At 46.5% G+C, this 26,781-nt stretch overlaps 2 protein-coding genes and 1 non-coding gene across 3 annotated transcripts in view; 2 read left to right on the top strand and 1 right to left on the bottom strand.

The window, feature by feature from the left end:
* Nucleotides 1-14,064, bottom strand: part of TRMT2A (tRNA methyltransferase 2 homolog A) — a 66,429-nt gene extending 52,365 nt beyond the window's left edge. The window contains exons 1-4 of the mRNA XM_040416307.1: nt 13,983-14,064; nt 11,062-11,814; nt 8,846-8,954; nt 7,131-7,312 (exon numbers count right to left, since the gene is read on the bottom strand). Coding sequence (XP_040272241.1) covers nt 7,131-7,312; nt 8,846-8,954; nt 11,062-11,801 — 1,031 coding nt within the window. The 5' untranslated portion in view covers nt 11,802-11,814; nt 13,983-14,064. The remainder of the gene's footprint in view (nt 1-7,130; nt 7,313-8,845; nt 8,955-11,061; nt 11,815-13,982) is intronic.
* A 310-nt stretch (nt 14,065-14,374) lies between these two features.
* RANBP1 (RAN binding protein 1) lies at nt 14,375-25,523 on the top strand. The gene is made up of 6 exons (XM_040416310.1): nt 14,375-14,551; nt 18,188-18,324; nt 19,147-19,304; nt 21,118-21,246; nt 22,603-22,662; nt 24,178-25,523. The coding sequence occupies exons 1-6, from the start codon at nt 14,537-14,539 to the stop codon at nt 24,300-24,302; spliced, it is 624 nt and encodes a 207-aa protein (XP_040272244.1). The 5' UTR covers nt 14,375-14,536; the 3' UTR covers nt 24,303-25,523.
* Nucleotides 22,689-22,817, top strand: LOC120992692. The gene has a single exon (XR_005777082.1). It is a non-coding gene; the product is annotated as a small nucleolar RNA SNORA77 (small nucleolar RNA).
* Nucleotides 25,524-26,781: the final 1,258 nt, after the last annotated feature.

The raw sequence follows: 26,781 nt of genomic DNA, 5'->3' as shown, positions 1-26,781 counted from the left end.
AGTAAGGGCCAGGTAAAAAGAAAAAAATAAGAGAAGACCTGCATCCCAAAATCAGGAGATGAGGAACGAGCCTCTGAAAACAAAATATCGCTGAGAAGCGCAAGACCGGAGAAACTCCGGCCAAATGAAGTATCAGGGAGATGCAGGCCCAGGAAATCTCAGCAGGGACACACTGGACTGAGAGACATGGAAGGAGAAGGAAAGTACTCCCAACAGTCTAAGGAGGAAGGCTCTTCAAACAGGAGGAAGTCCCTCCCGAAGGAGACCATAAGGTGGAAATGCAAACCGTAGCACTAAACCACTCAATACCAGGTACTTGAAGTGGGAGGATGGAAAGACAGACATGAACCCCATGAGGTCCAAAAGGCTATTGGAACCCGCAAGGGGAACAATCAACCCAGGCCCCTCCCAAACAACGATTATCCTACAGAATCTGTGTGGTCAAATGAACGGGGACAGGGACTCCAGAAAGGAGTACCCGCAATGGGCTCACAAGGAACCGAACCACCAGAGGACAACAAAAACCAGAATATCCAAGAAAAAATGAAAAGAACCACCCTATGGGAAGGAATTGGCCATGGACAACTAGCCATTCAAAGAATAGTGGCTAGCAATCAGCATACATTGTCCCGGGGAGGGCAAATACAGCGGCTTGGGTTGTACCACTAAAACAACAGACGCCCATATGCATAAGGAATGGTGAAGTCGCTATAAAAGAAGCGGGAGTGACTACACGAAATGTAGAAACCAGCTGCGACCGACATACAGAAGGCTCCCAGGGGGAGAGAGTACCGGATGGGCGCAGACAATAGCAAGGTCCCGATGGACTGCCCTCTGATAGATAGTACAACTAAGCATAGATATAAGGGAACACCCGGACCCAGAAGGAACTACGGAACCCTGTCCTATGTCAGAGCAATCAGCAGAAAATTCACCTACCAGGCAGGTGTGTGACGCTCAGTGGTTCTGTCCCTGACTCATCAGGGAGGACGTCCAGCGAGGATATGTCGCTGACCCCAGGAGGATTCCGTGTGGCGGAGGACATCCAGTGATGGCCGAAAACTGCTGCAGCGGCCGGTGCTCAGCAAGCTACGTATCCCAAAAAGGAGAAGATCCAGTGGAGATCACTGTACTCCACCAGGAATGGTCCGCCCTGTAATAGAAAACAACGCGGTGCTCCTTTATAATATGGGGAACGCGGAGTGCAGCCAAAAGTAGTATTTGATAGGGATGGCAATAGCAACCCTAGCACAAAAAACCAACAACCACCAGGCCATAGTGTAGGGAGCGTGGTTGTATGTGGACCACCCACCAGATCAGAACAGATCAGTCATATACTGGGTACACCAGAAGCAGTAATAGACCGACAAGGAGGAGGTTGGGCTGGCCCACCCCTGCCAGATATGGCTACCATGTTCGTGCTGAACCAGGATGGCCGAAAAGGGAAGTGACCAACATCCGCAGCACAGAGTAGAGCCCGGGGAAGGAAGCACCCAGTAATACAGAAACCGTATGGGCCACAGATTGCACCATAGGGCCCAGCACGTGGGGACTAAAAACCCAAAACCGAGGTAAAGTGGCTGCATGTTGCACACCAAGGAGGGTGGAAACAAAGCCACAGCATCCAGGAATGCGACCGCATTTGGAGGGTACAGGTCCTCAACCTGTAAGGTAGAAAAAAGGCTGTGTAGTGAAGAGATACGACCAGCGAGGTGCAATGGGTACAGCATCTGGAGATGGCAGAGGTACTAGGTCTAAGATTAGAGCGATGTGGCCACATGGAGCACCCTAGGACCAGAGAAGTGCAACGGCTGCCACGTTAGCTATGGCACCTATATTTCGCTCGGGAAAAATAGGGCCGCACGGTACCACAAGGAACGACAGGTGCACACCACAACTAGGTAAGTGCAATGGCAAATGAAGAATGCCCTCTATTTCACCTGAAAGAGGGAAACAGGGCCGCATGTCACACCATAGAGCCCGACAGGTGTAACGGCTGCAGCATCAGAGACGGTGCAGGAACTCACCTAAGAAGGGAGTAAGATGGCTGTTTGGTGCACACTAGATGAGGTTGCAGTGGCAACGGCACTACAAAGTGGCCTCAATATCTCGTCCAGTAAGGGAGAAAAAGTGCCGCAAGGAACACCATAAGGCCCGACAGGAGCAACGGCAACAGCTCCTGGAGATAGAGAAGTTAAATAAAAATGAAGGGCACAAGGGGGCAGCCTGGTGCCCACTAGAACCAAACAGAGGCAATTGCACAGCAATTGAGAGTGGCCTCTAAATCTCGCCGAGAAGGGAGAAATAGTGCCGCACGGAACACAATAGAGCCCGCCAGGGATATTGGATACAGCATCAGGAGATGGTGTAGGGACTCTACCCATGAAGGGAGCAAGGTGGCTGGAAACAGACAGGTGCAATTGCTACGGCAATTGAAGGCAGCCTGTGTATTTCGCCCGGTAGGGGGAAATAGTGCCGCATGGAACATCTAACCAGTCAGCAGGAACTCTACCTGCGAAAGTAACAAGGCAGCTGGAAACAGACAGATGTAATCGCCACAGCATAGAAGCCGGCCTGTATTCTCTGGTACAGGCACTACAAAAGAACCTTTAGAGGCCGAGAAGGGGAGCCAACCCTACAAGTGGCGTTTGCCTGAATTATCAGCTTGCCTAGAACATAGCCCCTGGATAGGGGAACCAGGAAGGTCTGTCGTGCACAGCCTACGAGGGCGTACATACCAGAGACACCGCGTAGGTGTCCCAGTTGCTAAGCACGGTGACGGCTGCCTTACCTGTGCGATAATTACCTGTGCAGGCAGGAGAGCGCCATCCGAAAGTCCACTAGAGGGGCACCAAACCTGGTAGGGTAGGTACCACCATGCACGTTTGACTTGACCACGCAGAGGGATTCTGCACAGTGGAAGACCGCCTGATGCTCTGTTCCGAGGGAATCGGTGCAGAGGTGTCCCCAGAGGCAACTGACAGAGAAGGCTTCGTCACCAGCCTCCGGCCTGTCCTGGGGGGCCCGAGGATGCCGAGGAGGGGTGGAAGCTAGTTGAGACCACCCGAGGTTGGTCCATGGGCTACTCCTTGTGTGACCCAGTATCTGAGCGTGAGCGTGGCTCAGGGGGGGGGGGGGAAGGAGACCGCAATTTGTAGGTAGCGCTCCAGTGACTCCGCCAGGGATTGGGCGAGTCAGGCAAGGTTCCCATGGAACGACATGGAGGAAGCCCACTCAGGGGGGACCTACACACAAAAGGGTGGGAGGGGGGACAAGGCGACCACGTGGAAACCTCTGAAGACAACGGACGCACGTAAATACGTGGCGATCCGATAGGGAGGCTGGGAGAGGAGGCCCCATAGAGCAGCAGGGCTGTCCTATCTGACCCCGGATGTCACGTCCCCCAAGAGGTGCTGCAGCAGCTATAGAGCAGTGGAAGGGCTGCAGGAGAATGCAGCAAAAGAGAGGGGAGGGAAGGAAAAGAGCCTGTGGGGAAATTCAGCCAGAGGCTGCCTACCAGACCCCAGTAACTGTGCAGCGCACCCCAAGCTGGAGACCAGAAGATGGCGACCGGAGAGTGCAGGAGCCGACAGCCGGAGGAAGAAACGTCCCTCAGAGAGAGAGAAGGAACCTGGGGCTGGACTGGCAGGCAGGAGAGGCCCCTCCCAGGCTCCCCCCACGGAGGGGAGGTGATAGAGTTAGCCCGGGAAGGTCAGAAAGTGGGCGGGAAGTTGCGGCCTAGTAGGCCCGAAAAGCCGGGGACTAAATTAGTGGAGCGCGGCCCAAAAAACGGCCGCGATCGCGATAGTGCCCCAGAGAAGCCGCGACGAACGGGGGCCAGGTGGGGGGGAGAACAGAAGAAGCGACCCCCAGAGAGAGAAAAACGGAAGGCCAGGGGGCTTCTGGGGCCAGGATACAGCAGAGAGTTAAAAGTGACTGTTGGGGCCTGAACCTACAACCTGCTGTATCAGAGGTAAGGCACTTATCAGAGGCAAGGCTCCCACACAGCAATGGAGCTGTATCAAATATGGGGGAAAGGGGGAGAGGAGGGAACGCACCCAGGCCCGGGAGGGAGGGAGACCCTAAACTAACATACTCACCCTCAGACGTCTTCAGGCGCAGCAGTAACCACCCCCTCGGCGGACTCAACACGGGAACCGTGGGACTACCGGAATTCCACTGCGGAAGCAGATTTGGGGACTGGGTGGCTGCCAGGTACCTGAGTACGCGCCCGCAGGGGGGCAACTAAAGTGGAACACGATGGAGCCACCCCTGCCGCAGGCCGAAACCTGCAGAGAAAGAAAAAATGATTAAAGAAAAAATAAAATAAAAAAGTAGCAGGATGACCTGCACAAAAAAGCAGGTCAGGTCTGCCTCCTATGGACACTAGAACAAAACTGGGCTGCCTAGTGTCTGTGGAGAGGGTATAGCCCAACGGGGAGGAGCCAACACTTTTTATGTCTAGTGTCGCCTCCTAGTGGTAGTTGGACATATACCCATGGTGCTGTGTCCCCCAATGCCATGCACGAGAAAGCCACCTTATAAGACAGGAAGCTCAGTGACACCTGCTGCAAAGGCTCAAACCGAGAAGATTGGAGAGCGTTGAGCACTAGATTAAGATCCCAAGGATCCAATGGAAGACGGAAAGGGGGCGGAAGCATGTGCCACCCCCTGCAGAAAAGTCTGAACCGCCGAAAGTGAAGCTAAATTCCGCTGAAAATGAATGGAGAGAGCAGACACTTGCCCTTTGACAGTGATGAGAGCCAGCCCCAAGTCCATGCCCGACTGCAGGAAAGCAAAAAGTCGCGGCAAAGAAATACAAACGGTAGTCAGCTGTTGCTGCTCGCACCAACTAAAGTAGGACTTCCAGGACCGGTGGTAGATTCCAGAAGACGACGGCTTCCTGGCCCGAAATCATAGTTTGGACCACCGCATCAGAAAAACCCTGAGCTTTCAGTACGGCAGCTTCAACAGCCATGCCGTTAAATGTAGCGACCCTAAATGTGGGTTGAAGATCGGCCCCTGCGACATCAGGCCCTCCCGGAGAGGAAGACGCCAAGGTTCGTCGGCAAGAAGGGCGACTAGGAATACGTGCCACACCCTGCGCGGCCAATCTGGGGCCACCAGAATGATGTGCAGTCCCTCGGACCTGATCTTCCGGAGAAGACGTGCAAGAGGAAGAGGCAGGAACACGCAAGTAAACGTGAACCGACTCCACGGCATCACCAGTGTGGGGTCCCTGGACCGCGCGACTCCACCTCTCGCAGATGGCTTGAAAGACCTGCGGGTGAAGAGCCCACTCGCCGGGATCGAGACGCTCCCGGCTAAGGAAGTCTGCGATCCAGCTGTCGACGCCGGGTATGTGAACTGCCGACAGTGCCGGAACATTTTTCTCCACCCAGCTGAGAATCAGCGCTGTCTCCGCCATGACTGCCGGGCTCCTAGTGCCTCCTTGGTGTACGCCACCACCGTGGAGTTGTCGGACTGAACCCGCAGCGGACAGCCCCTGAGATGGTTGGCCCAATGTCGCAGAGAGCCGAATCGCCCTCAACTCCAGAACAGGAATGGAGCGCTCCTCGCGTGACCATACCCTTTGAACAGAGATTTTCCAACACCCCCCCCCCCCCCCCCCCCAACCCTTGCATCCGTTGTTAACACCTTCCAACGGAGAGGGAGGAACGAGAAACCCGACGTCAACATCAAAGACCATCCACCATCTGAGGGCCCGGCACACTGGGGCAAGGAGACGCATTGGCCGGTCCAAGAAGACTGGGGAGCGATCCCAGCTGAGCAGAATGGCTCGCTGAAGCATTCTGGTATGGAATTGAGCATAGGGAACTGCTTCGAAGGCAGAGACCATGTGCCCCAGAGCCCGCGCATGCAGCGTCGAATGGAAACCGGAACAAGGGGAGAATCTGAAGATGGAGAGCGGATAGTTTTTCCAAAGGCAAGAACACCTTGGCATGACAAGTGTCCAGTACCATGCCCAGATAAGTAAACCGCTGTGATGGATAAAGACAAGACTTCTGCCTGTTCAGGATCCATCCAAAGCGCTCCAGGGTGTCTAAAACAATGTTCAAGCTATCCACCGTCCCCTGGAACGACGGACCTGGATGTCCACCAGGATGTCGTCTAAGTAAGGGATCGTCACGATCCCTCTGGCATGGAGCAGGGCCACGACTGCCGTCAGAACCTTCGTAAAGGTAAAAGAATCCCAGCAACCGCTGTTATGCTTGAAATTAAATTTCTTCTTTATTTCATATTAATTATGCGTTTCGGCACACAGCCTTTATCAATAGATAAAGAACCTTCGTAAAGACCCTCGGAGCCGTGGAGAGGCCGAACGGGAGGGCTACAAACTGGTAGTGAAATGGACCCACTGCAAACCGGAGAAACCTCTGATGACTGACGCATATGGGCACGTAAAGATAACCGTCCTTGATGCCTCTTCAAGGAGGAGGAGGAGGCGGAGGAGGAGGAGGAGAGGGTACTGGAGGGGGGGCACTATGGGCAGTCTCCAAACTTTATACTCACCTGTCCGGCGTCTTCTGCCCCCCTGGCTCCAGCCAGATCACCACCTTCGGTGTTCGGCCCCTTGGTGAGGGACGCTATAACGGAAACAGAGGGGACTTGCGGTGGTCGGCCGTGGTGAAGCGAATGATGGCAGGAGACAGGAGGTTTTTACAGGAACCTCTGGTCCTCCTTTTCTTCTGGAGCACGGGAAGCAGCAGGGGGTTTGGGTCACCCCCTGGTCTCCCATTTCCAGGGTGGGAGTGCAGGCAGTTTTATGGACTGCCTGAAGCTTCCCGCTAAAGAATGAAAGAAGAAAAAATAAAAAATAAATAAAAAAAAATCTGCAGACCTACAACGCAGGGAGGTCTGCCTCCTACAGACACTAAGCTAAAACTGATTTAGCTTGGTCCCTGTAGGAAGCGTATAGCTGAAGAGGGAGGAGCTTACACTTTGTGCTTAGTGTCCGCCTCCTAGCGGCAACAGCTATACCCATGCTCAATGCCTGTGTCCCCCAATGAGACGGATGAGAAAATGGGCTTAAAACTACAATGTTTAAAAGTAATCCAACATTGGTGACTACTTTGCAGAACAGTAGGATTTTAAAAAGTCCCTAATACCTAATATATTCTTGAAAAGCCTTGACAACCTTCTTGGTAATACAGGGAATGTGAATAGTGTCAAACGGCTCCACAACTGCACAAGTTCCTCCTTTGTACTTTCCCAGTCGAAATCCCACAGTCTTCTCTTCATTATTGGCACCAGTACCAATCAGAAATTCACATTTGTTCCTATACTCTGTCTGAGAGAAATACAAAGGCATTTATACAAAAGACAAAAATACTATGTATGTCCATACGCATAGATGCCAGCCAACAGCTCTCTCTCCTGTTGCCCCCCCGTTCCATACATGTCAGCTCAGCATAGCATGCATGCGTCCTGAATGGGAAGACGGGAGAAAGTCGCTCTCAGACACCTCTGGCAGCAGTTTATTTTCCCCAAGAACAAAAAGATCAGGCAGTTGAAATCCAACATGGCCAATACTTTTCCATTTGCCATGTTAGGCTACTTTCAAACCAGCGTTTTTGCTGGATCCGTCATGGATCAGCAAAAACGCTTCTGTCACGATAATACAACCGTCTGCGTCCGTTATGAACGGATCCGGTTGTATTATCTTCAAAATAGCCAAGACGGATCCGTCATGAACACCTGAAAGTCAATGGGGGACGGATCCGTTTTCTATTGTGCCCAAGTAAACGGAGCCACCACCGTTGACTTACATTGTGTGTCATGACGGATCTTGCTCCACACCACATCGCGGACATAAAAACACTGCTTGCACCATTATTCTGTCCGCGATGGGGATGCAGCCAAACGGAACGGAATGCATTCTTGTGCACTCCGTTTCGTTCAGTTTTGTCCTCATTGACAATGAATGGGGACAAAACCGAAGCGTTTTCCCCCGCTATTGAGATCCTATGACAGATCTCAATAGGGGAAGTGAAAGCGCAGATGTGGAAAGTAGCCTTAAAGGTATTCTGTCACCTCGTTTTAGCTTATAGAGCTGCGGACATGCACGGCTAGATCACCACTAGCATGTCCGAAATATACCTGTCCTATAGGGCAGTGTCCTTTTATTGTGTTTAAAAAATTATTTTAGAGATATGTAAATGAGCCTTGTAAGGAGCCCAAGGGGCTGTACTAACCTTCTTGGTGCCCAGCCACGTCCCCCTGTGAAGGAGCCCAGCACCGCCTGCGTCCTGCGAATCTCCTCCATTCTTCATAGTTAGATTGCCGTAATCTCGCGATGCGCGAGCTCGCACATGCGCAGTGCCGGTATAGTGTTCTGCGCATCACAAAATTACAGCAATCTGTGAAGAAAGGAGGATATTCGGAGGATGCAGGCGGTGCTGGGCTCCTTCACAGGGGGGGCGTGGCTGGGCACCAAGAAGGTTAGTACAACCCCTTGGGCACCTTACAAGGCTCATTTACATATCTCTAAAATAATTTTTTAAACACAATAAAAGGACACTGCTTTATGGGACAGGTATATTGCAGACATGCTAGCGGCAATCTGCATGTCCACAGCTCTATAAGCTAAAACGAGGTGACAGAATCCCTTTAAATGTATTACTAGCTAAAGTTAAGCTAAGTTAGGAAGTTTAACCAACCAGTATATTTATTACAGATAGGACACCTCCACAATCCATACACCGCAAACACCATGGTTTGTCACATGAATCAAGAGGTGCTCTGCAAATGTTTTATTCAGTATAGCAAAATCATCTCAGGTCATCACAGCATAGAAAAAGGGAGAAAATAAAAATAAAAGTACCTGAACAGGAGAAGGCCTTATTGTTTCTAAGGGGCAGCATACTTTGTTGTATTTCTGTTTTTGTACAAATAACCATGGTAAGAGCGCCTTGTTATTGCTTCCAATTTCCCTGGGGAGAAAAAATGATAATATTCATCAACATGCTCCATAGACACAGATATCTTGCACACTTAATCGTGTGTAACAAATCAGCTATGTGGAAAAAAAAGCCTGTACCTTCCTAAATCGTTCAGCTTCCAGGATCTGATTTACTTTAAAGGGAATCTGTCACCAGCCACCTGCCTATCAAACCGCTTGCACAGACACATCGCTGTGGTTCTCCCAATTAAAACACGGTTTTTCTTTTGTTGATCTTAGGCTCCATCCCTGAAATCTATTTTTTCCAAATATGCAAATTTGGTGTTTTGTGCAATAAGGGCATCGCAGTTGCTCTTGTTACACTCAAACTCCACTCCTTTCTGTGACCAGCCCTCCCTCTATGGTTTGATTGACAGGGCCAGACAGTGGTAAAGCTGGGAGGCAGGGGCTGACTACAGAATGTGGAGCTTAGCTGTCATGTATGCCTACTTTGCATATTAGAAAAAAAATTCAAGAACGGAGCCTCAGAAAAACAGCATTTTAATCATGGACTACAGCTAGGTGTCTATGTATATAGCTGTATAGGGAGGTCGCTGGCGACTCCCTTAACGAAATGTTAATAGGTTACACCATTGGGGACATGCTGCAAGACAAAAATAGAATTGCATCTGCCCTCTGCAATTCACAGGCAGATTTTTATACTGGAAGAGTTGCAAAATGGATCACAATAAAAAACAGCATTTTCGACTGTAAGTACTCATTAAAGGGGTTGTCCGGGATTGGGGACATTGCTGTAAGTGAACACCAAGCACAAATATTACATACAGTCCTGTCGTACCTTTGCAAGACTTTTCTGATGCCCCGTTTTCTCTGCCGGAAGTGCCACTTTTCAAAGATTCCCTTTCTGCAGAGCGAAGCCTCTCCTTCCGCTTCGCAGGGAGCCCGGCGACGTCACCGCCAGCCTCAGTGATTATGCAGAGCGCACTGAGGGGCGGAAACTAGGCGGCAACACATTGCGCCAAGCCCTGCCCCTCTGGTCCGGTGACGTCACCGGGCAGGGCGTATTCTTAGCAAGGATGGAGGGACTGAGCCAGGAGGTGCTTAGGGGCGTGACTAAGAGGGAGGAATAGTTGCGGCAGGAGGCGGCATATGAATTAGGGGGACGGCTGCAAGAAGGAAACAACGCGATGCTGCGCTGGAAGTTACCGCACACATAAACATAGAGGTAAACAATCAGTGGGGGACTGTAGGAGCCCAGCTGAAGTGTAAAAATACCTAAAAACATCTGGGGGGGGGGCTTCAATCCACTATTAACAGTGATTTAACTTTTTTTTTTAAAACAATCTTGATCCCGGACAACCCCTTTAAAGTGTTCTTAAGTCTACAAAATAAATATGTTTCCAACCTGCCCTAATGGAGATCCATATTACTTTAAGGGATAACATTGCAGTTTCCAATGGCAGAGATTTTCAGGGTCTTAAATGGGTTGTCCGCCTTTTACTATTGACGACCTATCCTCAGGATAGGTCATCAATATCAGATTGTCGGATGTCCGACACCTGGCACCCTGCCAATTTGTTGTTTGAAGAGAAGCCAGCGCTCGTATGGGTGCTGTCTTCTCTGTATAACTGCTCGCCGCAGCAATTCCAGTGGCGGGCAGTGTAATTACAACTAAGATGTCCCCATTCACTTCTATAGGACAGCTCCCGTCTGTTGAAGTGAATAGGATGGAGCCATCCTATAGAAGGGAATAGGGAAGCCCCAGTTGTAATTACACTGCTCGCCTCTGCAATTGCTGCAGCGAGCAGGTAAACAGAGAAGAGAAGGCAGCGGCGTACGAGCACTGCCCCCTCTTCAAACGGCTGATCGTCAGGGGTGCCAGGTGTCAGACCTCTGCCCATTTCATATTGATTATCTATCCCGAGGATAGGTCATCAATAGTAAAAAGTAGACAACCCCTTTAATATCCTAAATCAAAATGTTTATTTCTTCAGTATGAAAGAAAGAGATTTGGATTGCTAATATTTTTCCTTTAAGTACTTGAATGGTAAGTGTTCTCCTTCTGTCCCGTGGTGATAAACTTCTACATGTGCTATATGTAGCTGGTCATAATACAGTTTAGATGATGTTAGAATTACTTTGTGAGCCTCTGCAGCACGTGTTCACATTCTTGCTCTTTCATTTTCAGTTGCTCTTCATATGGAACCTTCCACAGAGGAGTCACCACATCTGCAATCTGCTTGCTGAGGGGCTCCTCTGGAGCGTTCTCCTGCACAGCCTTCCTCTTACTATCTGACTGTTCCTTTTCATCGTCATCTTGTTTTCTCTTCTTCATTATAGGATCAGCTTTGGGTTTTGCAAGCCGGACAGACAATGCTCTGTTCTTCCACATCACCCCATGTACGACTCTCATAGCTTTGTCCCTTTCCTCCTGACTTTTAAAAGTTACAAATGCAAACGTTTGCTTGTGCATGAGTTTAATTTTATGAGGATGTAATCCATATTTTGCAAGGAACTTCTTCACGTCATTGAAGCCAATATACTTTGGCAAGTTTTGGATCTCTACTTTGAAAATCTCTGATGTGAAAAGATCATCCTTAATATATCTATACATTCCAGCGTCATGAGTTTCCTCTGAATCATCACACATCTCAGCTGCAGTTTCACTTGCTGCCGCCCCATCTTCCATACACTCTGTGCCATCTCCACTTTTTGGAACATCTTCCTGGAGCTCAACGGCTTCACCATGTGCTTTGGTCTCATCTTTATCCGGCTTACTGGCATCTGCTATGTTGTCTTCTTCCATATTTTCAAGTTCAGTGGTATTTATCTTTGCCTGATCATCAGGGAAGCTTTTCTGGCCCCCCACGTCTTCCATGCTGTGTTTGGTCCTGAGAAAGATAAATTAGAAATAAGTCAATATTGCGAAATAATTTTATTAAAAAGATATTTCTACTGTTAGGAACTACCTGGAGGTACATTGTGTGCTTCTAACCAAACACTCCAGACTATTGCAGGTTATATTTCATCACAACCAGGGACCACCACACCATAATAAGATACACTGTCATTTAACAGGTGACCGTTGGGTCGCTAAAAAGCAAGACCTGTTATAATATAGGAAACATGGGCAAAAAAAGGACAGAATAAAAGAATGAAAACACATATTGTACTCAAAACTATAGCACAGAATAGACTTACAGTGTCACAAACTTTTCAAAAAACTTTAGATATGTCATAGAGACATATGAAAAGTCTAGATTGTGGAGGTCTGAGTGCTGAGAGCACCACCAATCCCCAGCATGAGGGAAGAGAAGCTTATATATATCATGTGCTTTCTCCTCACTGCAGAGGACCCATAAATGTCTATGGGGCCTGTCTCGTGCAGCAAGGATAGAGAGCATGATAAGCGTCTCTGACCTCGTTCTAGAGATTGGTGGGTGGTCTGAACACAATGATTACAGCTTTCAATATCTATCTATGATATATCAAAACTTTGTGATGCTTTAAATAAGACCACCAATGACTGATCCCAGGGAAAATCTAAAGAATTGTTCTTACATTTGGAACATGTATCAACTATTTTTTCTTCAGTGATTTCCATGACCAATTGTTGGCCAAAATGAGGCTCAAGACTTTCCATAACACCTTATCTCAGTGGGGACTCCACAAAAACCGGATCCGCAAAAAATACAGATGACATGCGTGTGCATTCCGTATTTTGCGAAACGGAACAGCTGGCCCCTAATAGAACAGTCCTATCCTTGTCCGTAATGCGGAACGGAAATACAGACATACGGAAACGGAATGCAGACAGAGTAACTTCAGGTTTTTTGCTGACCCATTGAAATGAATGGTTCTGCATACGGTCCGCAAAAAAAACTGAACGGCCACGAAAAGAAAATGCGTTCATGTGCATGAGGCCTTACTGATATAAATTTACCTGAATTCAGCCTGAGGGTCCCTGAATGACTTGTGTGAAGGTGTGTGATGCACATGCCTGGCTACCGGTCTATTCACTTCTACTGGACTACCAAGATGGCACTTGGCTATCTCAATAAGTCCCAAATAGTGAATGGATCAGTAGTCACAAATATGCATCAATGCTCCATTCACACAGGGGAACCTCATTCTAATGATTAGTGGGATCCCCAGCGATGATATTTTTGTGTTGTTTATGGAAAAATTCCTTTAAAAGGGTTTTCCAGGAATTTTTAACTGGTGACCTATCCTGTGCCGATCGGCTGTTTGAGAAGGCACCTTCAGTAGAGTCGAGAAGTGGCCACAGCACTCTTCCTCGTAGCTTTTTTTGGGGTGCACATCCCCAAGTTGATCCCTCTCCACCTGAGGATCCGTATTCCAATGTATAATGCAGCGAAGACAAGACACCAAGGTTGGAGAAGGCACCGGCGCTCCTGTGAGCACCGCTCATCATGCACAGCACCGTACATTGTATAGCGGCTGTGCGTGGTATGGGGCTGAGCTGCTCTTAGGCCATGCGACACATGAACGTGTCATCACTAGGCCTAGGAAAAGCAGAGAGAATGACCCGGCGCTCACAGAAGCACCGGTGCCTTCTCAAACAGCTGATCGGGTGTCCTGGGTGTCACACCCCATAGATTATTATTATTATTATTATATAGCCTTAGGATATATCATCAGCATAAAAATCTTGGAAACCCCCTTTAAAAAGGTATAATCCAGGCAGAATTACAACACAGTGACATGCCCATTGTAGGACCTAAAGGAATGACACATGAATCACGTCCCTGGCTTATCTAGATATCTATAACAGATGTGACCCATGACAGGGCCGCAGCACAGTTTTCAAACACTGCATAGAAGCACAATTATTACCATCCCACACAAACAACTTCATGATAGATAATATAGATCAACAATCCCTCTCTTTCTGATAGGTGTGATTCAGAAAGCAGGGAGATCAGCTGCATGTGGTGTCTATAATATCCGTGCAAAGGCCACAATCACAGCTTTGTGAAAAGCCTCGGTAAGGTTGATCATGCTAGAAGACCACATATCTATCGCCCGCAATGGTTACCTCTTCTAATCCACACTCTGCAATGCATGAGACTCATCCATGCAGACAGCCATGTTAATGACGTCACCGGAAATGACCCTTGACACGGCGTCACGTTACCGGAAGCTGTCCAATTTTATAAGCCGCACAAATTTAAGTGACACGCTTTCAACCCTTACTTGTAAACACGGCGCTGAATAATTTGTATGGACCCTGGTGGATGTATTTATTTTACATTTTAACATACAGCAATTCAAAAGAAAAGGTATTGCAGGTGGATGTGACGTCACATTGAAGCGTTCGATGCCGCCATGTTGGTAAAGGCGCCACGTGACGTTCCGCAATCTGTTAGGGTAAGTGTCTAACCTCTGGGCAAGGCAAAGAGCGGCTGACGTCACGTGACCGGTTCAAGTCACGTGGCTTTGAAGCAGCCGCGAGTCCTGGAGGTTGCGACGTGACGCACACTTTTACGTGCTGCTGGTGGGAGGGAGGAAAAACAGCGCGAAATCGCGGAGCGAGAGAGACATCCTGCCATCCAGAACCGTGCTGCGTAATCTGCCTCCATCCTCCACCTGATGGCCGACACCAAGGTGGGTATAAGATCTCCCGGGTGTTTCCACGGTGTACTCGCCGGAAAAGTTTAGAGTGAGCACGGAGAGTGATGTATGTGCGGGGCGGGGGCCTCAGAGCGCCGGGCTAACTTCTCGTCATGTGAGAAGCCGGGGATGTGTAGTTAACGGGCCTGGGCGTCGGTCGTAGCTGCTGGGCAGCGTGTGGGCACAGAGCAGGCGGTCCTCGTGTGTGCCCCAGTGCTGCCAGCCAGGGCGCCTTTCAGATGCTGTGGCAATGATTGAGCGTTTGTCGCACCCTAGTGCGCCTTATCCTTAGGACGTGTGTGGGACAGGGCCTTGTGCTCCGGACTTCTATTGTCCTGTGTTATCAGCCATGATGGTGGCGACCCTGCCTCCATCTCTCCTGTGCAGGAACTTTTCTCAGGGTCCATTCACACGTCCATATTACTGGCTCTGGATCTGTTTTGTGAAATTGTGTAGAGAATGCGAGCCATTCATTTCAGTGTGGACAGCACTCCGCGTCCGTAGTCGCGTCCCACAACCCTGCTAAAAATAGAGTAATCGCGGACAGGCGAAGGCTTTTCTATCTTCTTTCATACACACAGCCCGTGTCCGTGTTTTTCAGATCTGCAATTTGCCCACCGGAGAACACTAAGGCTCCATTCGCACGTCCGCAAAATGGGTCCGCATCCTTTCCGCAATTTTGCGGAATTGGTGCGGACCCATTCATTCTCTATGGGGACGGAATGGATGCGGACAGCACACAGTGTGCTGTCTGCAGCCGCAATTGCGCAGCGCTGCCCCGATTTTGGGTCCGCAGCTCCGCAAAAAGATAGAACATGTCCTATTCTTGTCCGCAGCTTGTGGACAAGAATAGGCATTTCTATGGGGGTGACGGCCTGGTGTGTTGCGGACACGCAATTTGCGGGTCCGCAACACACCACGGACGTGTGAATGGAGCCTAAGGCTCCATTCACACGTCCGCAAAATGTGTCCGCATAGTTTCCGCAATTTTGCGGAATGGGTGCGGACCCATTCATTCTCTATGGGGACGGAATGGATGCGGACAGCACACAGTGTGCTGTCTGCAGCCGCAATTGCGCAGCGCTGCCCCGATTTTGGGTCCGCAGCTCCGCAAAAAGATAGAGCTTGTCCGCAGCTTGCGGACAAGAATAGGCATTTCAATGGGGGCGCCGGGCTGGTGTGTTGCAGACCCGCAATTTGCGGGTCCGCAACACACCACGGACATGTGAATGCAGCCTTAGGGTCCATTCACACGTCCGCATCCGTTCCGCAATATCGGGGACGGGTGCGGACCCATTCATTCTCTATGGGGCCGGAAGAGATGCAGAGAGCACACTGTGTGCTTTCTGCATTTCCGGAGCGCCCCACCTGAACTTTTCGGCTTCAGCCCCACACTACAGGGACCGCACCAAGGACTACCTGGACTTTCTTGGTGTGGTCAGGAAACATTTTTGACCGTATGAATGGTGGCGTGGCATCCCATTGTAATTTTTTTTTTTTTAAGGTGGTTTCAACGCAGATTTAGTGCTGAAAGGCGTGTTAAGAAATGGCGTGTGAGCATGCTGTAATTGTTGTCATGGCGCCAGAAGTTAGAGAGCCGAGCTCTTCTGCCAACAGGGGGTGACATTCCCTAGCCTGGTGAAGCTGCGGGGGATGGGGAAGCTTGACTTCAGGAGGTTTGCAGCGGCCTCCTTGGCTTCAATGAGCTACTTTGTATATGGCAAGAATAAGAGTGCATTTACTGCAGATTTACTTAAAGGGATCAAGAGCTACTTTTGGAGCACCATAAACAGATGATAAAGGTACTGTGGGCGGGTATATCACACAAATGACCCGTCAGGTTCCCTTTAAGAGGTTTGCCATAGCTTACTCCGGCATTCATACGGCTGGAGACAGGCAAGCGGTCCGTCTAGAAAGGGGCCTTTCCATTGATTCTCATGGAGGTTCCCATTCTTGGCTGATGGCACAGTGACCTTGTCTCCTAAATGTTTCAGCCTTGCTATTAGAACCTTGAAGGACGCAGGGTGAGGATGCTCTTCCTCGGTGCAGGCAGTTGGCGCATCATGATGAGCATGATTGTCCTCAGTCACTCAGCCGAGTATTGGCCACAGCAGTGACTGGTGGAACAGTCATCTCCTCCTCTCATTTCAGAAGTAGGGATCCGCTATGACCTGGTAAGTACCAGAATGACAGCAGCTTCGGATGGGTGAGTTTTTTTTTTTATAATACAGCAGTCTGTACTCTTCACAAAAATATTTGTGCCTTTTAATAATCCAAATCTCCTGCTGGGATTAAATATATAAAATAAAAAAATGGAAAAACTGCACTTTTACAATAAGTAAATTTTAGTAATTCCCAAAATATGAAATTGCTTACATGTCCCTTTAAAGCTTAAATTTTTTGGGGACTTCTTTATATTTGGGATTTACTAAAGTTTACTCGCTGTAAAAGTGTAGGTCGATTGAACCCCCCCCCAACCCCACGCGCTGGTTCAGCGCCATTCTATCAAACATAAAAATAAATAAATAATTCTTTCCCTTTTCTGTAATGGCTGCAATAAATTTACTTTTGTATAGCACAAAAAAAGAAAACGTAGAAAATAACACACATGACGAGATCTGCTCGTGATAAATTCTAGGACAACCTCCATGGGACCTTTTTCCAGTAGTAAGTTTTGGAAGATATTGGGAGGAATTATCATTCACAGAAAAGAATGCACTAACACAATAGATGCAAACATTATAGATGGACTGAGCCCTCTCTCTGATAGGATAAAATCCAAGACGCTCAGCCTATATATTTTGATCAAAAAACATCTGTGCCCGCCTACCAAAGGTGGTCTGTCAGGAAGGTCCTACTCTATATCTTCCTATGCCGTTGGGCATCTACATTCAGGAGAGCAGACCCTGCACATATAGTTTGCTGCTCCTACTCGCCCCTATGTGCATCCAGCAACTCTGTGATTTTTGTTTAGGAATTTATCATTCCCCCTACGCTGGTTTTCTGGCAAACCCTATGTTTGCAACTTTTTAAATGTCACTGCCTGGCCGAAGCTCGGCATTTATGCCGGAAACCAGCCGGGTTCCATTATAATCAATAGGGATCCGGCGGTACAGAGTCCTGTCGGCAAATGCTGGATACAGTGAACTCTGGTAGCCTGTTCCTCTGTCGAACGAAGCCTTAGTTGCAGGTGTTGTTTCTATCCTGCCCTCACCACTTTCCAGGGCAGGGGTGGTTCCCGTGGGCACGGCACATTTATCTTTTTTACAGCCGTTTTCTGGCATAAGTGAAGACTGAACTCTGTGGCAGCACAAGGACCGCCGGAGGATGCCCCTAATTTATGACTAGGCCTGTGCCTGGACTTTATAAATTAAGTGCATCTTCCAGCAGTGCATGGGGTTATCAAAGACTGGCACAAAACGCTGGTCTTTGATAACTTTTTCTAAATGTTTAAGAATCAGTGGAGTGTTTAAAACGTGACAGAAGCAGCCAGCTCGGTGATGCATGCTAATATAAGGAACTGTCCTTTGGTAAATGCTGGGCTTCTGTTTGTTTGGGTCATTTATATCGGCAGTTTGTGAAGATGTTTCTCTTGCCCTGGTGATTAATGACAGTCTTCTATGATTTCAGGACCCCCAAGAGGAGCATGAAACCTCTGTTGAGAACACAGAAGAAGCCAACCACGATCCTCATTTTGAACCCATTGTTTCATTGCCAGAGCAAGAGATTAAGACACTTGAAGAAGATGAAGAAGAGTTGTTTAAAATGTAAGTATCCAGCATATACTTATGCAATTTGTGTATATGTACTGTATATGAAAATAATAACAATAAAATATCTGATTTAAAAAAAAAAAATAAGTATCCTCCAGATGACCACTGAAACGTACAAGTTCATGGTGCTCAGACCACATTAAAGGGTGTATTAGACTGACTTAACAGGCAATTGTTGGTAAGGAAGCATTCCTTCCTGGCAATCGTCTGCTCACTAGTGGAGGAGACAGCGGCAATTATATGCTGCAATCTCCTCCAGAGTATGGGAGGGGTGATCACTAATGCCATCGCTCATCCTCATATAGAATCAGTTTGCCGGCAGCAGACCGTGATAAGACACTACCAGATAGCAATTTTCTGATGAACAAGCGCTTGCTGGTTCATCAGGAAATCTGCAGCAGTATTACACTGCCATATGGTTACTTCAAACGCTCGATAGTGATCATCTACCGAAAAATTGTCGGGTCTAATACACCCTTTAGACTCTGATGTGTAGCACGAAATCCACAGGCAATCTTGTAATTGATTAGAATAATATAAACATATTCATCACCCTGAGCTGCCTTTGTTCGAGTGGCTGTGTTTTTAAGACCGCAGCAGTGTCATGGCTGTATGCCACACATGACCATTGCAGCCAATCACTAGCCATAGCAGTCTCGTACCGTATAGCCAGAAACGGTCATGGTTGTTGCAGTGGCACCGTGACTTTTTTTTTTTTTTTTTTTCTCAAGTATCGGGCCTTAATTTTTGCTAAATGTTTCAACTCTTTCAGTCGCTGTAAAGTATAAGCAGCTTAACAAATGCATCTTTTCGCAGGAGAGCAAAGTTGTTTCGATTTGCATCTGAAAATGACCCCCCAGAGTGGAAAGAACGAGGCACTGGTGATGTTAAACTGCTTAAACACAGGGAGAAGGGAACAATCCGCCTATTGATGAGAAGAGATAAGACACTGAAAATCTGTGCTAATCATTATGGTAGGCATTGAAGAACGCTGTCATTATAATATATACCTGGAGAACGAAGCCCTTTATACGATTAGACTTTTTGCTGCAGATTTCACCCTTCATTTAGCCGCAGATCCAGGATTAAATGTGAGAGCACACGTTGTGGCTTTAAAGTAACCCTAACAATAGAAAATGTACAAAATATGCCAGCATTTCCTCACGTATTCTTGGCTTGCGTTACAATTAAATTTTAAAGGGGTTATCCAAGATCTGTAATGCCCCTCGCAGAGATTGTACTTGCCTTGCTCCCGGGCACCTGCGTTGGTTCTGATGCCGGCACAACCGCCGCTGTATCTCCCTGTCGCTCGGATGAAAACATCCGGGGTAAAATATGCCTCCATAGCATCGCTTTAGAAATAAAAGGGGAGGACACAAACTTATGAAGTTAAAACTTCATATTTATTTATTTAACATGTAAAATGCTTGGATATTGGAAAACATATACTTGAGTAGGTCTGGTAGCGGAGCTAGGTTTTGTAATTAAATTTATTGGAGTTTTAGACTCTGACAGGGCCTATTTTCACAGACCGATGTTTCAGGCAGTTATCGGGAACTAACCAGATGTTCACCATAATTGCCTGATCGTCAGTAGAGATGAGGGCTGCATTTATATGCAGCAGTCACTTCCACGGTATGATGACAACGATTCATACAGTGATTGCTTGTTCCAATGGAAAATTGTTCCTGGGCATCAGATCACTTTTTACAGTGTACAATCTGCACAGAAATGATTTTAGGTGTCTACCAAAAGACACAATCACCCAAGTCATGAGTTTGTCCTTTCATTTGGTGATTGCTGGCACGTTTAAGGGTGTGTTCACATGTGGCAGATTTAGTTACAGAAATTTCCAAGACTTTAAAATGGTTCCATTCACCCGAATGGGGCTTGCAGAAATGCATGTGTTTACTGCCCCATTCAAATCAATAGAAATGATTTTCAGTTGGGGAAATTTCTGCCATAAATTCCACAGCAGTATGTAGGAGAATGGCCAGCACCCCATTCACTATGCGCCGTCCCGGGAGTGAGAGCGCTCCAGCAAACACAATGGAACAAACTCCCAGCAGACGCTTTGTGTATTCAATTCATGTAATCATTTTTTGCCATAAGTATACATCCATAAAGAAGACTCGTTTCGGCTGCGGGCCCAAAAGCTTTTTTTTTTATGGATGTATACTTATGGCAATAAATGATTACATGAATTGAATACACAAAGCGTCTGCTTGGAGTTCGTTACATAAATTCCCCAGCATCTGAAGGCACCCTTACATAGATCAACTATCAGGGACGAGCGTTTCTACAAACACGAATCACCTCTAATTGGCCTGATTTATCAGGCATTGTAAAAAGAGCTTAAAGGTCGCCAGGACAGGAGCTGCTGGGCATGTGCGCCTATGCGCACTCCCACGGTCCCAGAGAGCCCAGCAATTTTTTTATTTTATTTTTTCCTATCGTGTGGCATGGCCACTGCTGCAGGATGGTCATAAGCCCTGGATATGAGCAGTGTATAATGTGATGGAAAAATGAATCAATCCAGCTAATGAGGCAATATGGAGAATCACAATACATTTAGTAAGTGCCTTGTATTAACTTTCTACATGATAAATGCCATTTGCTGAAGTGAGACAACACCTTGGATTGAAAAGTGGCAAACAGCTGCTAGTGCCACAACCTCCATGGGGTAACACCCATTTTTACTTTTTTGCAGTTACTTAAATAGACATGTCAAGAGAGGTGACAGCTCCTCTTTAAAGATATATATAATTAAGTTCTCTTGTTTTCTAGTGACACCATCAATGGAACTGAAACCCAACGCTGGTAGTGACAGAGCATGGGTCTGGAATACATATGCAGATTATGCAGATGAAGCACCGAAACCTGAACTACTGGCCATTCGGTTTTTAAATGCAGAGAGTGAGTATTATATACTGTATATGGATAAGAAGTTATGTTCTTGTGTCATCCCAATGAAAAATATCTGAGTGTTTTTCTAAGAGCTTTACTGAGCTCTGGTTTGTACTGCTACTGTACTGAGAACCTGTCCTTATGGAGACATTGCATAGTAAAAAAAAAACTTGGGAAATTGCTGTTTTCTAAATGCTATCTGTCATTGTGACCAACCCTTTTAGCAGCCATTTTAGATAAGGCTACATTCACATCTCCGACAGGTAAATCTGGTAGTCTATTCCGGCAGAGGAACAGACTAGCAGAGTTACTGGATCCAGCATAGCTGGGTACCAGTGAATGGCCGTTGATTTTAGTGGGGATCCAGCGGGCTTACGGCACGAATGCTAGCATATACTCCGGAAACCTGTCGGATCCCATTATAGTCAATAGGGATCCAGCAGTGACTTGCTCTGCTGGAGATGTGAACGTACCCTTACTGTTTCATTTTGCAGCATCCCTTAGAAAAATTGGAGCTGTAATCTGGTTGCTGGGCTTCACTAAATCTACACTAGTTTTATGTGACTTGTACACCGTTAGCAGGCAGTAAGTGACTGATACAGGAACACCTTAGACACTAGGAATATTATTATTTAAAGGGGTTATCCGAACCTGTTACCTCCTCACCCCCCAATGCCCCGGCCAGTCATACAGAGAATACTTTACAGTGTCTTTCCTCCACGGCTGTCACTGCATCTCCCCGTCATGCAGATCACAACATCTGGCCAAGGGGAGGGAGGGTTGCAGCCAATAGCAGGCCGTGATGGAGACCTACGCCCTTGCATCATGAGTGACACAAGGGGAGCAGGTAGGTAGGTAGGTTTTCGCTGTATGAGGGACCTGGGCATTGTGAAGGGGGTTTACAGGTTTGGATAATCCCTTTTTTAAGGAGGTATTTCTGATACTTAAAACCTAATACATTTATAGCAGTTCAACTAGACTGTTTAATTGCCTTGTTAGAGCTCATCCCCCTGGTCTTATTGTTTGAGAAATGTGTAATGTGGGTTATATCTTCCCATTGTACTTCTATATACATTTTATACCAAGGTATTGCAGGCATATCCATTGACAATCTATTTCTAGGATGTGCTGATCGTTTGGTGTCTGACAGGGACTCCCACCGATCAGAAAAACAAAGGGGCCGTAGCAGTGTTTGTGTGTAGGTTCTGTGCAGAGTAAGTGACAGGGATTGATCACACTCAGTACATTAATTTAAATTGGTGGGTGTCCCAGTGGTCAGTTCCCTAACAATTGACAAGGAATGGACAACTTTTTTTTTTTTTTTCTCAATTACGAAACTCATTAATATTTTCTCTTAAAACACAGATGCCCAGAAGTTCAAGGCAAAATTTGAAGAATGTAGAAATGAAGCAAAGGGAAATAAAGGTACCAATTTCTAGAATTGCTTTGTTGCAGACTCACTCTGTGCTCAACTGCAAACTCCAGTTTCAGTGCTTTTTCAGTCTGCTATATAAACACCATGATCAACTGAACACTTTTTTTCAATGTAGAAAAGTTGTGTTTGGTGATGGGATATTAGTAAAACGTTAATGCTGGGGTGTGTCAGTGTCGCACAGCTTTCAGTGCATGTTGGTTTCTGCTACGGAAATATAAAACGCCCATCGTTTTGTACACTGATTTTGGGTCCTGCTTTAGAGGAAAAAAAAGAAGACAACCCTTTTAACATTGGGACCCTGCGGTTTTCTGTTATGGCATTTTGGTTTTCCACTCCCTGCCTTCCCTGAGCAATAACTTTATTTTTCTGCTCACATAGCCATATGAGGGCTTGTTTTCTGCAGGACTTTCTAATGGCACAATTTACTATTGCATACAATGTAGTGGGAATGGCAAAAGGTGATGGAGGTGGAATTTGAGAAGGGGAAAAAAATAAAAAGCGATACCGTATTACCACCAGTTTTGCAGGTTTTGTTTTTACGGAGTTCCCTATGTAGTAAAACAGACCCATGACTTTCATTCTCCAGTTCAGTACGATTACGGCAACGCTACATTTATATTTTTCTTTTAATGAATAATTATAATTTCATCGCCATATTCTGATCCCCACAACCTTGTTATTTTTACAGTGCTGTGTGAAGACTCGTTTTGTGGCAGGGCGTTTTTATAGTTTTATTGATACCATTTTGGAGTGAGAACAACTTTTTGATAACTTTATTTTAAAAAAAATGGGGGGGGGTGAAGTGACAAAAAAAGTGAATCGGCCATTGTTACACCATTCGCCATATGGGATAAATATATTCTAATGGTACCGGCATTTTCAGACATGGCTATGCCCATCATGTGGTGGTAATGGGGTGATTAGAATTTTTATATTTTTTAGAATTAAATGGTTTTTCTTTTGTTTTGTTACTGTAGGTGACTAACATGCAGTCATTAGATTACTTCTTGTATCCTGTAATGAATATCTGCATTACAGAATACTGAATTCGGTATACTCCAGGGCTGCCACCTGCAGGCTAGCATTGGAATATTCTAGTAATTGACTTGTAAGCACGGGCCACTTTCCCTGCTCACAGCCTGGGTTTGGAAGTGCACGGCTCCTGGTTTTAGCGCTACCAGCATCTGAGTGGTTAAATGTCTGCGATCAGCTTTACCGCCAATTGCAGGTATTTGGGCCCGGGCCTCTGCTGTGTAAAGCAGAAACGCAGGGGTTAATGCACTTGTGAGCGGACGCCATCTTTAAAAACCAGACTTACTACAGAGTAGAGAGCAGGACAGATGTGGTGTACATCCACACTTATCTGGGCCCTGCTGTTTGCGATGATGTGTGATTATTTTGCAGTCACTCTGTGGTGAGGTTTGTGCGTCCTTTTTTGGGTCTTTTACTTTCCATTGCTTTGCTCATAGTGTTTATGATGTGACCCTTTTTTTCCCTCCTATCAGATGTGACCAAAAATGATAGTGCTGATAAAGTGGCTGAGAAATTAGAAGAACTCACTGTAAAGGAGGAAAGCAAGGTTCAAGACAAAGAGGACGCCAAGCAAGAAAAAACAGAAGAGAAGCAATAAGTCAGCTAAAGCCTTGTTCTTTTATTTTTTACAAGGGACTTATAACTAAGGAAAAAGAACTGAGTTTAAACATTCAGGTTGTTTTTTTTCTAAGCTTTTGTCCTTAAGTTGAATTTTTCAGAAGCAAATCCATTCCCCAGTCATGAAAATGTACTGTGTTCACTTTCTTTTTCCATAGTGGAAACACTTATTTATAGTTATCCAAAGTAACAAATAAAACCAGTTTGAAAATGTACTGGATTCCATAATGGTTATATCTTGGGCTAGGAATGTTCATGGGTGTGGTCCTTAAGTGGATATATGATGCAGTCCATCACATTTCCTTAGAGGTGTTTCATTGGAAAGGATTTAATGGGTTATTTTTTGTGTTGACCCTGCTAGGATGACTGTGTAATTGAATAAATTTAAACTGAGAATGAATACATCTGGTGAGTTTTCATAAATGTCATTTTTTTACTAGTCAGTGAATAATTGTCTCTGTACTATTCTGCTTTTGAGGATCTTATATGTTGGGACTAGATCTACTAGACTGCCAAAGAATGCTTTGTCTCACCAGAAATCTATGGTCTTCCCTCTGAAGTGTGACTTGTACCCTAGAAACACAATTTTCTGTTACATTGCTAATATTTGATAACTGTTTTTGGAATGCTTATACGGTCTGCATTTTGTTTCAGTAGTTTTTGAAGGTCCATTGGGGCATGGTTGCTGCTGTCATTACATGGCAGTATTGTGGCCTTGTGGTCCAGGCTACATGAATGGTTTAGTCACTCTCATAAAACCATTGAAACATGTTTCTTGCCCCTACATTTCTGTGCCAAAAGCCTCCTGTCCTCTATTATTTCTGATTACTAGCACCAATAGTGCCACACCTAGACTCTAAAACCTCTCCTCCTTTCTTCCGCCTGTCGCTGACTGATGGCGAATTCGCAGTCCAGAACACAAGCTCTGCCTTCTTGCTTTGTATGAGAGTGCTCTGTGTTGCTTAACCTGTAGAAAGCACCTAGTGATGCCCAAATATTGTTGTCCTGTATGAAGCGCCATAAGCAGTAGACGTGCAAAAGTGGAATGTCTCAAACACAGCATATGGACCGTTTTTCCATTGATATCAAAATGAGCTAAATGCACTTGCTATGTAACTAAAACAGCTTTGATGTGGGGAAGTTGCCGGTACTTCCTCAGTCCTCATAGTCTCGCTGAAATAAAAACCATATATACACACTGTTAAATAGATGTATTTCTTGACTCTACATGTTAGACTGTTGCATACAAGACATATGATTGAACAATTTCCACAATGGTTTACATTGATATGCCGTAGGCTAGTCTATCAAGTTTTTGAAACCTTGTACCGGAACAGTTGAGTGTGATTAGTATTTGTTCTTCGGCATACTATTACCACTTATATAACTGTTCTAAGCTTACGTGCTAATGCAATTGTTTTCTAAGTGAACTACAGAAGGCATATTGTATAAACTGCTCATCTGTTGGGGCTTTTCGGTCCCAGTATTATCTGATAATCTCATTAGTCATTTACTTATTAAGTTTAGGATCCGATATTTGCTGTAATGGGATTTAGCCTGTATACCTAGCAGCTGCTGCACATGGGCACAAGATTTGGAGAAGCCTACCACTTAGACAGTGTGGCTAAGCAGCAGTCCCTAATAGCTGTGTACTCACAGGAAGGGTTGTTAAAAATGTACAAAGTCAGTTAAGTATATAAATGCCAAGTATGCTCTGTGGCCTGTTGGTGAATGAGAGGAGTGTCTTGCGCAGCTCTCCACCTTCCAAGTGTGAAAACTGCACCACTGCTGACTTTGTCCTTTGCAGGCTGCACATTTCTTGTGCAACCTGAGGGGGGAGCACTCTATCTTTCCTACTCTTCCTAAGTTCTTTCCTCTCACGTTGCAAGACCCTGGACTCTTCACCTAATGAAGGCTGTGGTTTTTGCACCCCTCTAGGCCACGTGTCTAGCGACCACTTTGCAGTGTCAGAGCTCTGAACTAGTAGCGTGCTGAGCCTCCTTTCCGGTAGTGGGAGCAGCCATAGCCTCATGGAATGTTTTCTGTGGTTAGAAGAAGTATAATCCACGGTATTGCATGCAAACCATCAGACTAGCCTACTAGTTCTGACTTTAATAAGGCACCTGCATTATCACCTTTATTAGGTGGAATGATTGCACTGTCCCTAGATGCTCTTAGGCTATTTTCACACTGGCGTTTCTGGGTCCGCTTGTGAGATCCATTTCGGGGCTCTCACAAGCGGCCCAAAATGGATCAGTTTAGCCCCAATGCATTCTGAATGGATAAGGAACCGTTTAGAATGCATCAATTTGGTCTCCGTTGCGTTTTTTTAGACGCACTAAAACGCAGAGTTTTGGTGTCCGCCTGACTACGCGGAGCCAAATGGATCTGTCTAGACTTACAATGCAAGTCAATGGGGACGGATCAGTTTTTCACTGACACAATATGGTGCAATTGAA

This window comes from Bufo bufo, chromosome 2, assembly GCF_905171765.1.
Source record: "Bufo bufo chromosome 2, aBufBuf1.1, whole genome shotgun sequence".
Taxonomy (NCBI): domain Eukaryota; kingdom Metazoa; phylum Chordata; class Amphibia; order Anura; family Bufonidae; genus Bufo; species Bufo bufo.
The sequence above is the reverse complement of the archived record's forward strand: the minus strand, read 5'-3'. Positions and strand labels throughout refer to the sequence as shown.